The 16,916-nt window shown below is 42.0% G+C and overlaps 1 protein-coding gene across 4 annotated transcripts in view; it reads left to right on the top strand.

The window, feature by feature from the left end:
- Positions 1–707: 707 nt before the first annotated feature.
- GK (glycerol kinase) overlaps positions 708–16,916 on the top strand; it is a 64,074-nt gene continuing 47,865 nt past the window's right edge. For all 4 annotated transcript variants that reach the window (XM_049872158.1, XM_049872155.1, XM_049872156.1 and 1 more), the window contains exons 1-3: positions 708–944; positions 10,161–10,234; positions 12,439–12,545. In XM_049872158.1, the coding sequence (XP_049728115.1) occupies positions 867–944; positions 10,161–10,234; positions 12,439–12,545 (259 nt within the window). In that variant the 5' untranslated portion in view covers positions 708–866. The remainder of the gene's footprint in view (positions 945–10,160; positions 10,235–12,438; positions 12,546–16,916) is intronic.

Here is a 16,916-nt window from a genome sequence, read left to right as displayed (position 1 = left end):
TCTCTCTCCCTTTGAGGTCCAGAGCAGTTAATGGAGGGAGAGGAAATGGCGGGTGGAGGAGAGACCAGAGTGAGGTCAAGCGAGGAGCAAGGCCGCATTAGGACACGGTGGGTCCTGAGGCTTTCTCCAGGATGGTCAGTTGAAAAATCTGGGAGGCCCGGTTGTGAGAGCTTCCCTTAAATGTTAAACCGAAAGACCTTCCGCTCCAGGGGTCAGTCTCTGTGAAAGGAGTTATTATTATTAACAGGGGCGAGGTGCGGGGAGGTGCGTGAGGCATTGGAAGCGCGGGAAGGTCGAGCCGGGTATGATCACACAAAGACTCATGCTAACGCTGCACAGCCCAGAGAAGAGAACAAGCAGTTCTGCGCTCTGGGATGCAGCCGTGGGCGCCAGCCCCAGGGCGCGATCCGCCGGCCAGCTGCGCTCCCTGCCAATGGGCCGCACCCCGCCCCGCCTACACCCCCGCCCCCGCAGCCGGCTGGCTCCTTAGCCGGGTCGAAGGCCCCCCACGTGACCCTTCCGCGCGGGCCACCACCTCCGCCCCGCCCAAGCCCCGCCCCCGTGACGTCTAACGCCCTCATTGTTGGAACAGCTGCCTCTTCCAGCTCTCGCCCATTGGCAGTCCCGGCGAACAGCACCCCCCTCAGCCACGCCTCCGGAGGTGGGAGGACCGCGTTTGGGGGCGGAGCCTGGGCCGGAGAGGCGGGGCCAGAAGGCGCAGCGCGGGTAAAGGGGCCGCTCCGAGCGGTGGGAGCGTTTAGCAGTCGCGCACCGCCTCGCGCTGTCCTGCTGCCCACCCCTCCCCCTGCCCGCCGCCGTCACCTGGGAAACCGGCCGCGACCGCCAGTCTATCCGAACCTGATTTCATGGCAGCCGTGAAGGAAGCAGTTTTGGGGCCTTTGGTGGGGGCGGTGGATCAGGGCACCAGCTCCACGCGGTTTTTGGTGAGCCCGGGGTGACTTCTAAGGAGGCACTGAGCCGGGGCGGGAGTCGGCGGGGCTCGGGGTGCGGGTCCTCATCCCGCTCCTCCCCTGGCCCCGGCCGCTGGGCAAGGGAAGAAGGCCGCGGCCCCGGAACGGGACCTGCCACCTCGGTGGTGGATCCAGGTCACCTAATAATGGGAGAAGTTCTCCGCCAAAGGGAGCATCCACACAGACCTGCCGCCTATAGCCTGGGACAGGTGGCCACATTGACTGCTACTGCGGTCTTCCCAGGAACACTTGGCTTGCGGGGCTCAGGACGTCCTTGGATGGGGGCGGGGGGGAAGCTGTGTCACGGCCGTGTCTACTGGTCCTTCGGAGCAGTAGAACGAATAAAGTAGTAGCATGATGATGCGCTGTCACTCTCCACAGAAATTGCAGAAGGTAGAAGAATGCTTAAGGGGGTGGCAGAACAAATTAGGAAAGGGTCACACTATACTGCTTTTGCCAGAATCTTTAATTTCGTAGACTCGCGAATTTCAGTTGATACTTTACTATTATAAACCGATGATTGTGGTCTCTGCACTTTATAGTATAATGTAACCAGGAGATTCCGTTTCTCATATTTGCCATGCACGACAGCAGAGTTTTACTGTAACGGAGTGCTGTTTAAGTGTCCGCTTAGTGACTCTCTGGTGATTGACTTGTGCAGTTAGGAAACTTGCTACTAAAGTGATCTAGCGCTGAGGTAATTTAAAAGTCACATGACTTTCAATAGGCATTTGACTAACCTGGTACGTTGATATAAATATTTAGTGACTGTTTAGCTCCCTCTTCACAAAAATAAAATTTTTATTTTTTTCACTTTTTTTTCCTTAAAGCATTATTTTTCTGCATTATTTAGTAAGTGTATATATGTGTGTATACACATACACAAACCCTGGTGCTGTAGTGGTTAAGACCCAAAGCTGCTAACCAAAAGGTTGGCAGTTCAGATCTACCAGGCACTCCTTGAAAACCCTATGGGGCAGTTCTACTCTGTCCTATAGGGTCGCTATACACATACACAATAGATATATGTTACATACAATACTATATATAATATATATTTTAAAAGTCTTGTTTACCTGGCCACTTGACTAAAACCTGTACTTTGACCCCGATACTTGTCTCTCTTGTCTAAAGTGAGAAGTTTTCAGTCCAATTTTAGTTTGATTCTTATTTAGTATATTACACTGGTTTGAGCTGCCAAGACATATTCCACCATCTCTTGTACTGTTTTGTCTTTTGATCACCCAGGGCGGGTTTCACTTTGTCTTACATTTACATAAACTTTTATAAAGTCATCTTGAATGGTAAGTAAGAAAGTCTGCCTAACTGCATTTGATTAATACTTAAAATATACAACCACCATCTTTCCAAATTAAGAGAGACCTTTAAGACAGGTGTGCTAACTAGCTGTGGGTTGATTTTTAAAACCCTGTTCGAGAATTGGAAAGCCTGGTGGCGTACTGGTTAAGTGGTATGGCTGCTGACCAAGAGGTCAGCAGTTTGAATCCACCAGGCCCTCCTTGGAAACCATGGGGCAGTTCTACTCTGTCTTATAGGGTCGGCAGTGGGTGTTTTTTTGTTTGTTTGTTTTTTAATTTGAGAAACGCTAATTTTTTTTTTAATAGAAGTCCGCAGGGGCCAGGCAGGTAGGGTGGCCGGATGGCAAACTCAAGAGCAAGCCTAAACCAAGGGGATAGCCAGTAATTGCCGGGGAGGAACTCAGGCCCCTGCTGTATTATAATTTAATGAACAGATGTACAGATTCTTTGAGAAGCTGGTAGTCTCGTTTTCAGTGAACTCTCCCACTTCTTGAATATTGGCAACTAGTTCACAAAGCACTGTAGGAGCTAAACCAATTGTTCTCAAGTTTACAACCTTTGCCCTGTTTGAAAGTGGGTAGAATATTTCATAACTTTGTAGGCTTCCTTTTTAGGAGCCAACCTTACCATGCTTGTCTTTACCTGGACTCTCTCCACTGTCTCTGTCCATGTAGCCCAGCAATCTTTATCTACTGCAGGTTGTTACTGGTCCCTCAAATTCTATTTGCTCAATAAGCAACTTTCTACATCGATGGGGAAGTAATTTAACACCTTATAACTATCAATTGTTCAGTGTGTAACATGAACAACGCGAGCCTTCAAAAATTGGGTTCTGTTTACTGGATTCTAGATGGGATGATCTCAATGAGTAAGCTAAGGTACAAAATCAGAAGATTGCCATTCTGCTGATCGAATGATGTATAAAATTTGGTCAGTAAAGTTGACTGCGCTCCTTGATAAAGAACTATGAAAGAATTCTTAAGAGGTAGGTAAGAGATCCTGTGCAGAGTAGAGGAAAACTTGGGGATGGTTTAGCAAGTTTTCCCCACTTTGCTTTTAAGAAAAGAGGTTGTTAAACCGCTCCCTGCAAAGTGTAGAGATAACAGATTTGCTGAATAAGTGTTTTAATCACAAGATGGTTCCCAGGAATTATTCAGTCATATTGTTGTACATTGTAATTATGACTCAAAAAGAATTGCTTAACTTCTCGGGAAAGACGACAGTGAATAAGAACTGTTCTAAGGAAGCGTGTAAGGTTAAAAGTGTTTAAATGGTTTCCTGACCATTTTCATTAGATTTGCACATTTAGCTAAACTTTTACAAGACCAATAACCTCTCCAAGCTTTCTTCTCCCTTTTTCTCTGCTAGCAATATTAGCTTTCTCCCATAGCAGACCCAAGATTTCTTTATTAGTGCTCTTTCATCCAAGGGGAATGCTTATTTCCCATATCCCCAAATCTGCTTCTTGAAATAGTGGCTCAGCTGCTTGTTATCTCTTACTGAAAGTCTATGTTTCTTGAATAGATTTTATTTCTCTTTAATAGGGCAACCGGAGTTATTTTTCTTACCTTGCCAAAAAATCTTGAAACTTTCTGACCTGAGCATGTTTGATTATTTCACCTCTTGTATTTTAGTGGTAGACCTGCAATTTCGGAAAATGTCCATTTCTTCTTCAAGTTGTCAAAGAATTAATCTTGAGGCCCTACGCATATCCTTTGTACTAAAGGAAAATTTCCAGCTTGTTTGATTTTTTTGATAGGAAAGTGAACTGAGGTTGGCACATGGTTACTCAGAGTGCAGAGTAGGAACTTCTTGGAAAGAGAATTAGGGTAACAGGTTTCAAGGAGAGGCCACTTCTTTATAAGACCAAAGTTTCAGCTTGAAGAATCAAGTTCCCTGTTCAATTTGGTAACGATTTCTTTTTTTCTCTCTAAGTTGAATGTTAAAAAAAACAAAGGCTTGAAATGTGTCAGGTACTGTACTGAGGACTTTTCCAGCATTATCTTATTTAATCCTTATGAGAACTCTGATGTAGATAATATTGTTAAGCACCTTTTACATGGGTATTAGACTGAAGCTGAGGATTGTGCCCAAGGTCACACAGTAACTGGTGCAACCTGAATTCAAGGCCAGGTTTGTTGCACTTGAAGCCTGTCTTAACTACTTACTATCTTCTGTTCCCTAGCCCACTGTAAGTGGGAGATGGGAGAACGGGTGAGGTCACCTACCCAGTGCCTTCGAGTCGATTCCGATTCATAGCGACCCTATAGACAGAGTAGAACTGCCCCATAGAGTTTCCAAGTAACGCCTGGTGGATTTGAACTGCTGACCCTTTGGTTAGCAGCCGTAGCACTTAACCACTACACCACAAGTGTCAGCTCTGGTTTTGGTCACAACTGAATCTTCACATGCACACACACACAGACAAATACAAATCGGCTTCATGTCTGTTAGGTTTGAATAAGTTCTGTTGGTTATGATCATCTCGTGACTCAGATTCAGTGGGTCCAGGGCAGGGCTCAGGTATAGTCACCGTGGATAATGGTTGCGTAACCATTGTCTTCCAACAGTCAGCATATACAAAAAATGAATAGAATTGGTAGTTCCACGCTGGTTTTGGCAGGAAACATTGCCTTGGCCCCAGTTGCCTCATCATACTTAGAGATCTCATAGGTTTATGGATGGATTTCCTCTTTCATTTACTTATTCAACACATATTTATTAAGCACCCATTATGGGCCAGGGACTAATGCATGGTAAATTTGGTCAAACTAATTTGGCTTATGGCTGGAATGAGGCCATTCTTTTTGTGATAACTAGTTGTGATTGTTTTGGTTTTGTTTTTTCACTAAGTTCGCTTGTTTTCTTGCCCATCACATTACGCAAGTGACACGTACATGTCCTTATCAAAGTTGCCACCCTCTCTTGTCCTCTTGTCTTTCCCAAGCGTAAGTGTTAAGAGTTTTCAGAGTGAGCTTCTTGAGGGACAGAACAGTGTCTTTTTTTCTTTCCCAGAGCCTAACACAGCATCTGGCATGAGATAAAGGGTCATTAGATGAATAGAGATCAGGAGAAGGGGCCTACAGGACTCAGATATGTTGACTAGAAAGAACTTCTTGGATTACAACAGGAATGGGTCCCACCTTCCTAGGTGTAACTTGGAGGTTCTTGGGAAAAGTTGAATTCAGCAACTATAGCTGAATTACATGTTTGTATAGGGTCACTATATGAGTCGGAATCGACTCGAGGGCACTGGGTTTAGCTTTTTTTTTTTATATGCTATTAATATTTCATTTCTAAGAAAAATACAGTGCAATTTGCTATTCTTCTGTGGCTTGTCAGAAGGTGCCATTGTGGCTTTTTGGGTCAAATTTGCAGTTAGCCTGTTTGTAGCTAGTGTTTTTCTTTTAGGTCATTCACATTTACATAGTGTTAGAGTGTTCTGGAGAAGGGAGTTGGCATTCCTGGGTAAGGGTTTATCACATAGTGGAGTTTAGTGTGGCCTTAAAAGTTAGGCTAGTGGGGAAATCACATGGGGAGGGAAATTTAGGATGGGATGGCTGAATTAGCCATAGGATGTTACAGGACAGTTACTTAATAAGGAGAGCATTTCCTGTCTACACTACTCCCCTTAGGAGAGAGAATGCATGCATTGTTTCAGAAAGTTTATTTTTAAACTTTTTTCATGAAACCAGTTTTCCTTGTTTGTTCTGATTTTAACTATCCCGCTTCTCCAAATCTAGAACTGGGTCATGATTTAGGCATCTTAAGTGAGTATAGAACCGGTGACTTCTAATTGTATTACAGGTAATAATAAGTTGCAGAAGTAGTAGTAGCATCTTTTGGGTGTATACTAGGTGCCTGCACTGTGCTAAGTTATTTTTAGATGTTAACTTTCCTTGTTCCTGCAGTTTTAGTATTATTTTTTTTTAAGTTTTATTTATTTTGTGGTTGTTGAGAATGTACACAGCAAAACATGTTTCTTCAGTTTTTAATTGCCCCCCCCCAAAAAGCCTGGAATTGAGGTGTGATTTGCACGTAGAGATGAGTAACTGGTGATTTATAATCCTAATAATATCACTTATTGGTGGTGGTGATAGGAGTAGTAATAACCCAAAACCAGGTTATTAGCTGTTGTAATAAAAATAGTAGTAGCAGCCACAGCACCAGTACTGATAACATTTGGGTGCATGCTATGTGCCTGCACCGTGCTCAGTCCTCTCCATAAATTAGTTTATTTTAATCCTTTTACAGATGGAAAAGCCAAGGCTCAGAAAAGTTGAGCAGTATGACCAAAGTCAACTAGCTGGCATGGGCAGGGCCTCTTGTGTGTCGCCAAGGCTTGTGCGTTTTGTCTTTGCACTATAGACCAAGGATGTCATTCTCATTTGCCTCTCTAGTCCATGGTGAAATTATGAAATTCTGAGAGTGGGTATCTTTAAGTTTATGACCTAAAACATAAATCGCTAACTGCTGGACATCTCCACTTATGTGCCTGAGCAGCACCTCAAAGACACATAATCTGAAATGAAATTTGCACTCTCATTACCCCTTCCTTCACCTAAACTCCTGCCCTACTCTTCCTTTTCTTGTAAACACCGCCTACCCACCTGCACTAACCTGTAACCCGCCATCCATAACTGTTCCTCTTTTTCCATCACTCCTCCCTCTTCAATCCCTTGATGTATCTAATTGCTTATACCTTCTAAATGAAATCTACCCCAACACATTCACTTCACTTCTTTCAACCATGGCGGCCTTGCATGAGGTGCAGTGGCTGGGAATCGAGCCCTGTCTGCCACATGAAGGCAAGAATTCTACCACTGAATAACCAACCTCAGGCTGTTATTAGTTGCCTTTGAGATGATTCCAACTCATGGTGACCCGATGTATGCAGAGTAGAACTGCTGCATAGCATTTTCAAGGCAGTGCCCCTTCAGAAGCAGATGTAGGCCTGGCTTCTGAGGCCCCTCTGAGTGGGTTACAGTCACAAGCCTTTCAGCTAGTAGTTGAGCACTTAACTGTTTGCGACGCCTTAGCCTAGCCTCCCTCTAATCCATTCTCTGCAGTAGCCAGCATTGTATACCCTCCCCCCACCCATTTCCTGTCCCAGCAGGGCTCACTTCTATTCACATTTCAGTCTTTGTTTAGAAGGTAGGTATCCCTGACCCCCAGAAGTCTGAGTGAGGTATTTTTTCTCTACTTAATAGCACCTGCCTTTGTATTCCTTTCTTTGTATTCCCTTCTTTGTATTCACTTCTTTGTATTCACTGCCGCTTAATGGAGAATTGAAAAACCATTTTTGTATTAGTATGATTAGCGGACAAGCACTGGATTGGTATTCAGAAAACCTAGAGTTTAGTCCTGCTTGTCAATTTTATCTAATCTCTTGCATCTCATTTTGAAGAAGAAAAAAAAATGAAACAAAAAAACCGAGAGAACATTACATTAGGGCATGGTTTCAGTTTGTATTGTCTTTTGTTTCCTTTTGCCTTGAAACTCCATTGTTGAATTCTTTTCTGGAAGAGTTAAAATCTGGAAGCTGAAGTCAAAACCAAAACCACTGCTGTGAAGTTGATTCCAACTCCTAGAGACCCTGTAGGACAGAGTAGAACTGCCCCATAGGGTTTCCAAGGCTGTAAATCTTTATGGAAACAGACTGCCACTCTTTCTCCCATGAAATGGCTGGTGGGTTTGAAGCGCCAACCTTTCAGTCAGCAGCCAAGTCCTTAACCGCCTAGGAAACCCTATGGGGCAGTTCTACTCTGTTGTATAGCATCACTTTGAGTTGGAATCAACTGACAGCGCACAACAATAACAGCCCATTCCAAAGGCTGGTAAATCCATGTTTATAAAGCATGAGGATCCTGGAGTTCGCCTAGTTAAAGCTAAGAGGTGATGGAAGAGGGATCTCACCCCTTCACAGCCTCGTAGGTCTGCTTTTGAGATCTGTATGAATTTAGTCAGCAAAAACGGACATCTTGTTTCTTAACCCCAGAAACCTTTGTGAATTTGAGAGTAGACCCTGAAGGCAGCAGTAATATGAATAATACTAATGCAACTGTGGTTTCCTATTAGAGTTTTTCTGTCACATAAGTACCTGGTTATTATTATTCGGTGCCGTAGAGTCGATTCTGACTCATAGCGGCCCTATGCACAACAGAATGAAACACTGCCCGGTCCTGCACCATCCTCATGATTGTTGTTATGCTCGAGCCCGTTGTTGCAGCCACTATGTCAGTACGTCTCGTCGAGGGGTTTCACTGACCCTGTACCAAGCATGATGTCCTTTTCCAGAGACTGATCCCTCCTGACAACATGTCCAAAGTATGTGAGACAAAGTACCTGACAGACCATATATTCTTCAGACATTCTACAAATATTTATCGGGCATTGACTCTTTGCCAAACACTATTCTATGTCCTAGGGGTACATCAGCAAATAAAAGAGGACAAAGGTCCGTGACCTGATGGAGCCGACATCCTAGAAAGATGCTTTAACGCTAAGTTGTAAATTACCAGGATATATCACATGGAGTTCTGCCAAGTGTCTTTCACTTATGATGTGTCAAATTAACCTTTGACTCAAAAGATACTTTGTCTTCTCAAAGGACTTCAGAATTTGCTCTCCTGCTTTCGTCATGTTTACCATTTCCTCCAGAAAAGGAGGTGGGTGGGTGGGCATATGTGTGTGGTGGGGCTAACAACTCAAGTGTTTTTTCTCATTACTTTCTCTTAATCTACTTTGAGTAGGTGATTTTCCCCCAGAGGAAACCTAGGCATGGAAACACTTTCTTAACTAATTGGAAGTGACTCTACTGCTCTAATTACAGTGACTTGGGAGGTGAATTATAATTAAAATATGGATTCTTACTCTGAAAGAGCAAGTACTTTGGAAGCCATATATATGTACTACTAGTTGAAAAACAGCATGCATGAAAACAAGTTGCTAAGTTTTAAAAAGTGTTTTTAGTAGTAGCAAAATTATGGAGGATTGTACAGCACTTCATTAGCTTTGATCCATTGGTGTTAAGGTTTTACACCAAAGCTCAGCAACTCATGACAGGTGTGTCCAAGCAGATGATGACGGGTATGCTGGAGTCTCTGGGGGGGCCAGCGTGCACTTCTCCAGCTCCCGGTAATGTTCTACTTATAAAAGCTAGAAGGAGCCCTGATGGTGCAATGGTTAAGCGCTCGGCTGGTAACGGAAAGTTTGGCAGTTTGAACCCACCCAGTGGCTCTGGCTCCTTGGGAGAAAGACCTTATGATCTGCTCCCATAAAGATTACAGCCTATGAAAGTATGGGCCAGTTCTAGTCTGTCCAAGTAGGGTCGCTAAGAGTCTGACTGCACTGGCACCTAACAACAACAACAACAATGGAAGAGCTAGATACATTGTTGAACTTCCTTTCAAAGGAATTTACACAGTGCAGTTCCCTGCCTGAGCATCTGTGACTCTTTGTATCTCCACATCACAGATGGATGAAGACTAGAACTGTAGGCCGGTATTATTGGAAGTTTACCAGATTTCTTTTATTCTTGCTCTTATTCTCTGAAAGAAATCAGTACTATTAATTGGTTGGTGTATTAACTTTCCTACATCTGGAGCCTGTTTTGTTTTGTTTTAGGGAATAAGGAATTGCCTCTCAATTTAGGTTCATCTTCAACAGGTTTCTATTTACCTAAAAGAAAAGTGACTATTTCTAAAAGTTACCTCTATAACTTTTATGATTCTCTCTGAAAAGAAAGTAGAGCATCTTCGGTGGCATTTCATCTGACTGGACTCTTCTGTCAATGGATAAGAACTGACTAACTTTAAACATCTTTGATATCTACCTGCATTTTACCCTAATATTGCAATATGTTTTTCAGGTGTTCAATTCAAAAACAGCTGAACTACTTAGTCATCATCAAGTGGAAATAAAACAAGAGTTCCCAAGAGAAGGGTATGTTTCCTATTTTAATAGGTGAAGGCATGCCTAGTTCACCTCACCCTACCTGCCCCGTGGGTATTTAAACTTGACAAAACACTTTCCTGAGGAGACTTGAGGTATGGATATTATTAGCCAAGGAAAGAAGCAATAACTTAGAACTCAGTAAAAACATGTACGTAATTGATGGCTTAGAAATTCAGTGACAGAAAAGGAAGAGGTGATAAAGTAATAAAGCAAAAGATGATTAAATGTCAGAAGTTCTACATTACGGTCATTTAGTTCTGTATAATTATATATCCCCATCGTTGCCAAAGGAGCCCTGGTGGTGCAGTGGTTAAGTGCTAGGCTGTTAACCTCGAGGTCAATGGTTTGAACCCACCAGCTGCTCCTCAGGAGAAAGGATGTGGCAGTCTGCTTCCTTAAAGCTTACAGCATTAGAAACCTTATGGGGCAGTTCTCCTCTGTCCCACAGGGTTGCTGTGAGTTGGAATTGACTTGACAGCAACGGGTTTGCTTTGTTGTTGTTTTTTTAATCATTGCTTAAATGCCTCTTTGCTGATTTGAATGTGTCTTTTTTTTTTTTTTAATAAAGATATCTGTTTAAAAAAGCATTCACATCTCTTACCACTGAATTCTAAAATCATCTTTTTGGGAGTGGTGTTCATAGGTAGTAATTGTGATTAAATATAATGTTCAGTGTATTATTTAAAATTTATAATACAACCACTTTGAACAACTGTTTGGCAGTTTCTTATGAAGTTAAACATGTACCTGCAGCATTCTACTGCTAGAAATTTATCCGAGAGGAATGAGAAAGCATATGCCCATAGGAAGACTTTAACATAAATGTTTATAGCAGCTTTATTCATAATAGTCCAAAACTGGCGACAATCCAGATATCTCTCATCAGTAGAATGAATTACAATGGAATACTGTAACTCAGCAGTTAAAAAAAAAAAGGAACTGATATGTGCAACAACATGGATGAATCTCATTGATACGGTGCAAAGTGAAAAAAGCCAGGCTTAAAGGGTACATAGTGCATGGTTTCATTTATCTGAAACGCAAAAAAGGCTAAACTAATTTGAGATGATAGAAATTAGAAAAGTAGTTGCCTGTGGGGTGTTTGATTGACTTAAAATGGGTATGAAGGAACTTTGTGGGGTGATGGAAGTATCCTGTATCTTGGCTGGGGTATTGGCTAGATTTGTCAAAACTCAACAAATTGTGGCCTTTAGATCTGCATCTCACTGTAAAGTTTACCCCAATTTAAAGAAAAAATTTATGTCATATCAAATTTTATAGTTTAAAATCTGTCTTAGATATCTAGTGCTGCTATAACAGAAATACCACAAGTGGATGGCTTTAACAAAGAGAAATTTATTTTTTCACAGTCTAGTAAGCAAGAAATCCAAATTTAGGGCATCAGTTTCAGGGGAAGGCTTTCTCTCTCTGTCGGCTCTGGAGGAAGGTCCTCCTCGTCAATCTTCCCCTGGATTAGGAGCTTCTTCGTGCACGGACCCTGGGTCCAAAGGATGTGCTCTGCTCCTAGTGCTTGTTTCTTGGTGGTATGAAGTCCCCTGACTCTGCTTGCTTCCCTTTTCTTTTATCTCTTGTAATTTAGAAGGTGGTCCAGGGAAATGGGAAAAATGGCAAGAGATTTGTATACTTATTTGACTTTTCAGAATTCCTTTTGCTCTATATTTCAGTCTACTTAGAAGTCACTAGTGAAACATGCAGATAGTTTATCACAATTCATCAAACCCATGGGATTTAAAAATAGGTAGAATAGTTGCTATTTATAGTCCACTATTTAGTGGCCTCCTTTAAAATGAGCAACTGCTTCATGGAGAATGACATAAATGTAAGGGGAATAGGCTTTTCTCTACTTAAATCATTTCTTTAGAATGTTGGGTATGCTTTGTTTAAGTCAAACTAGAAGAGATTTTAATATTTTCCATGGTCCAATGAATCACTGAGTCTCTTTCAACCTCATTTCATGTTATGAGGATCAATGGTGCGAAGTGCATCTGTTCAATCAATCTAAAAGCTTGCATATTCCCTTAAAATTTCATCATTCAGAAACTTGAGTAAATTTGAACTGATTAAAAAAAATTATACCAGCCACACCGTTGTTAAGTGAACATTTCTAGATATATAAATTATGTTTATATTGCTTTCTTGTAGACTAACCAAATATGTTCTTTTCTTCAAAGATGGGTGGAGCAAGACCCTAAGGAAATTCTGCAGTCTGTCTATGAGTGTATAGAGAAAACATGTGAGAAGCTTCGAGAGCTCAATATTGATATTTCCTACATAAAAGGTATTTTAATAGAATATTTTACTCACATGGTACAATGATCTCAAAGTTATAGTAATTATAATAAAAGAAAAACTGTCTCTATTAGGTCATTCATTAATTTACTACATAATTGAGTGCCTATGCAGTGCCAAGCGTTTCTGTGAGAAATGAGGATACAGCAATAAACAGGCAGATTAAGCCCCTATGCTTGTGAAGCTTTTATTTTGGTGGATTGAGATAAACAATAAGAGCAGAGAAGCTAATTTCAGATAGTGATAAGTACCATGCAGAAAATAAAACGAAGGGATGTGGTGGAGTATGCCTGGAGGGGCTTGTTTTAGATTTGGTGGCCAGCGAAGCCCTCTCTGAGGAGGTGACATTTTTGCTGAGATCTGAAAGGCCAAAAGGGGCCAGCTGTGTGCATATCTGGAAAGAGAGTGAGGAATAGGAAGTGGCTCACATGCAAAGGCCCTGAGGTGGGAATATGCTTGGCACATTTCCTGGGTCAGAAAGAAGGTCAGCTTGTCAAAAGCAGAGTAAAAGAAAGGCGAGGGGTAGGAGTGGGTGGGTAGGGGGTCTCAGTGGGAGCTGGAATCCTGAAATGGGAAATGGGTGGGGCCTTGTCAAGCATAGTTAGGAGTTTGGATGTTATTCTTAGCATCACTGGGAGCCATTAGAAGGTTTTAGGCAAAAGGAGCAGGGATGGCATGATCTGACTTGCACTTTAGACACCTTCCTGGCTGCTATGTGAAGAGTGATTGTAAGGGCATAAGTGCGGATGCAAGGAGACTAGTGAGGAAGCTGCTGTGGGAGTCCTCAGAGCATGGTAGTGGCTTCTGGTACCCAATGGTAGCAGTGGAGGTGTGGGGAGAAAGAAAAGGCCAGGACTTACAGATGGATTGGATGTCAGGGTAGTAGAGAGAGTAGTGGGGGGAAGAGATGAAGCAAGATGATACCTGGGCTTGTTTGTTTTTGCTGGAGCATTTGGATAGATGGGGAGGCCTTTTACAGAGGAGAGGAAGATAGGAATAAGGAACAGGTTGGGGCTAGGGGTTGATGGGAATCAAAACCCTTTTAAAAGTCTCTCTGGGATAATGCTTGAGAGTGTTAGATTATTACAGATTTCTCTTGTAAATTCCTAGTTGTTTTAATAGAATATCTACCTAAGTCTGGGCTTGTGTTGTTCATGTAGGGAGGGAAAACACCCAGTCATCCAAGATTGATATAATAGCATAAAGGATGAAAGCATAATGTGGTGATTGCCATCTCTATATCTTTTTTAAGTTCTCCATTCAAGGGACTATTTTTTCTTCTGACTGTAGCTAGGGGAATTTATCTATTGATGGTGGTGGGCTTGATTTCTGTAATCTTGGCTGTGAGACTTATCAAAGCTCCGGAGTTGAAACTGAGTTCTTTTTAGACTTTACCCTATGTGTATAAATAAAAACCCACTTACAAAAAAATCATCCAGCAAACCCAGAGTGCTTACTATGTGCTAGGTATACTAGGGATACAGTGAAGCAAAAATAGCCATGCAGCAAGTGGTTAAGTAGAGGAAACAGGTGATAATCCAATAATCGGCACACGTAGATGGAAAATTTTAACAATATAGTTATTTCTCTTTAGACTTTTATAAGAAATAAACACCTAGGTACAATTTGATATTTTATGAACAGTTTTTAATATTATGCACATATTAATCTTACCCTCATCTCTATATCTAAGTGGAAGTACTTTCACCTTCTTTTAGAGTTGCATTACCAAGTTTTATTTGTGTACCAGTGTGATTGTTGGTTATTTCCTTGAGCTGTGAGAACAGCATTCATAAATATTCAGCATTCAGAGGCATAGTTTGTTGTCAACATATTCATCATCAAAGACAAAGATAGTCTAAATGGCTTAAAGCCATGCTCAGGATAGAGATTCCAGGGCAGTTTGCCATGGCATTGACATAGTCCCACCTCCTTTCCAGGTAAGGTAGGCTGCGGTGTGTTGGCCTTTTGGACCCACTCAGATGCCATTCCTTTTTCTCTTGTTTTTGAAGATAACGCCCAACTCCTGTCTAGGTGCCCCATCATCCAGTCGCATGAACTGGTCTGTAAGAACACTGAACACGCAGCTCTGTCCTGCACTCCTCTGTCTTGGCCAGTGCGAAACCTGTACCTGGGCCAGAGTGACCCAGCACTCCCTTCTCGGGAACTACCAGCCTATATATGGCCAAGGAAGAGAACATTCCCCAAGCCCTTTCGTACCAGGCCAGTTGTGCTAAAAAAAATAACTTTTCCCAGATAATTTAGTGAATTGGTAATGCCAAGGGCCAAGCTTTTCCTTGCCTATGTAGAACTCTAGGTCACAGAATGTCAAAGCTATAAAGAATCTTCTGTCACCTAGGCCAGCTCCCTCTAACTGCAAATGAAGGAAAGGGGCTTATTGCAGGTCATGTGACTAGTGGACAACATTAAAGCACAAGGCCCCCCGGTCTCCTAGTCCAGTGCTCTTTTTCCTGAGCCACACTGATGATAATCTCACAGAATACTTCAATTTTAATTTCGGTGTGGCAAGTCAATTAGCTTGACAAGCTGAAGATGGATGTTACTTATACTTTCAATTTATATGGTTCATCATATCTGGTTGTATTTCTTTGGCAAATTTCAGTTTTGTCGTCTTTAGCCGTCCTTACCTGTCAGAAAGATTGTCGATTTCCGGTCGCTGTGAATGGTGCCTCCAAAATTAAAGTTCACTCTACAGCTGAAGGAGCCCTTGTGGCCCAGTGGTTAAATGCTCAGCTGCTAACCAAAAGGCCGGCAGTTCAAATCCACCAGCTGTGCTCCTTGGAAACCCCATGGGGCAGTTCTACTCTGTCCAATAGGGTCGCTCAACGGCAATGGGTTTGGGTTTTTTGTTTGTTTTCCGCAGCTGAACAGCACAAGTAAATAGGCTGCTTCATTCCTCCTTGGCTAGAGAGTGGGGCAGCTCTGTTTGCTTGTCATTGGACTAAGGGAACTACAAAATAATGAAGGATCACAGTAACAGGTACTCTCATTCATGCTCATGCAAGAGCAGCAAGGTACATCATAAACAGTCTCAAAATTGAGTGGATAAAAATCTCAGCTGTTTAAAGCATCTCCGGATCCATTCTTCCACTACCTCCCCCTACCCAACATACACACATTTCCATCACCTCTGAGGCTCAGCTCAGAGAGCACCTCCTTTTCTGCAGTAACTTCCCAACACTGACCACATATCACTTGCAGCTGTTATAACTTGCCTCCAGCACACATCTTCCAGACACTTGCTTTCTTAAAAAAGCTTTTTACCTCTTCCCACGTGGCATTTTTAGCAGCCACAGAGCCTTCCTTTGGGGCTCTCTTTGTTTTGCTGTTTTTGGTGTTTTTCAAAAATCTCTTCCAATGGTAAATTATGATGTTATGGTTTTTAAAAAAAGGAAACATGTCCTCCATAATGCCACTAACAAAGACAAAAATTATTAACACCTTGGAGTGTTTCCAAAGTCTTTTTTTCTAATCATTTTTTTAACGGTGATTATAACTTTACACAGACAATTTGAAGCAGAATTTAGCCAGAGATTTTGAATGTAGCTTTTTTTTTTTAACTAGTTTTATTTTACTAAGGACAGGATAGAGAAAAACATCCCCTTAGAGAGAATATGTAGATGAAATATGAACCTGCTAGATAAGAGTGATAAATGGGGTTTTATACATGCTAATGGTGTGATTTGTAACTAAAAGACCGTGAGGCCAGGAAATGAATACTTTATGCATGTGATTTACATTTGCTTCCCTTTCTAAAATGGTGCAAATGAACTAGGTTGGAGAATTACAAAGCCTGAATGTGTTATTCTGAAAAGGAGGATTAGGGACTAATTAGAATCAGGAACTGTTAAGAAAGGCACCAGGGCCCTGGAGTTGGCAGTCAGGAAAGTTTTCCAAAAAAAAAAGGATTTTAGGTTAAAAATGACAAGAATTTAGACCACTGAAAAAGTTCAGACCTGTAAGCCGGGAGAGAAACAAGTAGTAAAGATGTGCTTGTGGCTGGAAAAGAATCCAGAGAAGCTATTTTACTGGACTTTGCAAGAAAAGCCATTTTACTTGAACCGAGGAATACAATTAAGATAGAGGGATAAGAAGGAGTGGTGGGGGAGGGGGCGCAGTTTCTTCAATGACCAAAGAATCAGAAATAGCTCTAGATTAGATTCTGAATACACGTTAGAATGAGCTAATAAGGAAAGGTAGCATGAGGGAGATAGAATAGTGACTCCAGGATTATGGAAAAATTAATGTAGTGGGGATGAATAGGCTTTAGTTGACAGTGAACTCATTGTCAGTCCACACTGTAAGGCTGCCAATAAAAGAGGTATCCCATTCACAATAC

Source organism: Elephas maximus, chromosome X, assembly GCF_024166365.1.
Source record: "Elephas maximus indicus isolate mEleMax1 chromosome X, mEleMax1 primary haplotype, whole genome shotgun sequence".
NCBI classification, from domain to species: Eukaryota; Metazoa; Chordata; class Mammalia; order Proboscidea; family Elephantidae; genus Elephas; species Elephas maximus.
Note: the sequence above shows the minus strand (reverse complement) of the source record. Positions and strands in the feature narration are given on the sequence as shown.